Source organism: Perkinsus marinus (assembly GCF_000006405.1).
Source record: "Perkinsus marinus ATCC 50983 genomic scaffold scf_1104296929438, whole genome shotgun sequence".
Lineage (NCBI taxonomy): Eukaryota > Perkinsozoa > Perkinsida > Perkinsidae > Perkinsus > Perkinsus marinus.
In genome coordinates this window covers 1-984 of record NW_003216438.1, presented here as the reverse complement: position 1 = coordinate 984, position 984 = coordinate 1, and the positions used below count along the sequence as shown (strand labels likewise).

General features: G+C 48.1%; 1 protein-coding gene across 1 annotated transcript; it reads left to right on the top strand.

Annotated features, from left to right (window-relative positions):
- Positions 1–289: 289 nt before the first annotated feature.
- Pmar_PMAR026823 (conserved hypothetical protein) lies at positions 290–594 on the top strand (the record flags this gene model as incomplete). The annotated part of the gene is made up of 1 exon (XM_002787311.1): positions 290–594. A coding segment is annotated over one exon (305 nt), but the record flags the coding sequence as incomplete, so codon positions are not given.
- Positions 595–984: the final 390 nt, after the last annotated feature.

Below are 984 nucleotides of genomic sequence, written 5' to 3'. Positions count from 1 at the left end.
TCCTTTCTAAAACCTCGACGAGACGCTACTACCATTGAAGAGTCTTCCCCATGCAGTACATGTTGCACTACTCCTCCAACATCACCTATGAGAGTAGTCAGTGATGCCGCCCTCACGGCCTTCGATACTTCCTACCAGCTCGGGTCTACCATAGCGGCAGGAGCGTACGGGCAGGTTTGTCGCTCAATATGTCGACAAACTGGAAGACCCGTCGCGTTGAAGATTATCGAGAAGCCCCCGTATGAGACGATCCCCCCTTGTATCTCGGATATGGCAGGGCACGGCCCAGAAGAGGCGGAAACTATGGAACTTATTGCGAATCTTGACATTGATGGTGTGCCCAAGATCCTCGACGTTTTTGAGGACTGTGATGCGACCTATATCGTATCCGAACTTGGTGGTTTAGATCTTTACGAGTGGCTCCGACGGCGATCTACAGTTCGGGAAGATGCCACTATTCTGTCTGTCATCATGCAATTATTGACGATTTTAGATTCTCTTCATGGTTGGGGTATTTCCCATAATGATATCAAGTTGGAGAACATTCTTCTCAACGACTCTGGTGACGTGCATTTAGTTGATTTCGGAAGCGCAGTTGTTTGCGCTTGCACCCACCACGCCGGTTTGAGGCGTCAGGTTTTACAGCGCGATCAGCATGATAATGATGATGATTGCTTTGTCGGAGAATGTTCCGACGCTGTGTTTTCTGAACGTTGTGAAGATGATTTTCTTGCTTGCGCTGTCGTGATGTACCAACTTTTCACTGGCAGTCCGCTTGCGTCTATTGAAAGACGCGAGTCGTCGACGCCTAAGAAGAAGGCGGCATTAAGAAGAGTCTCGAAAGGAGAACTCCTTTCTGCTGAGGAAGTTCGAGGCTTGTTCGAGCAAATCGATTAAGAAGTATCCTTAGGTTGAGCGTGCAAGATACAAACTAGGTCCGTTTATGACTAACATTTCCGTTTCTGATCTCCTGAACATCTACCA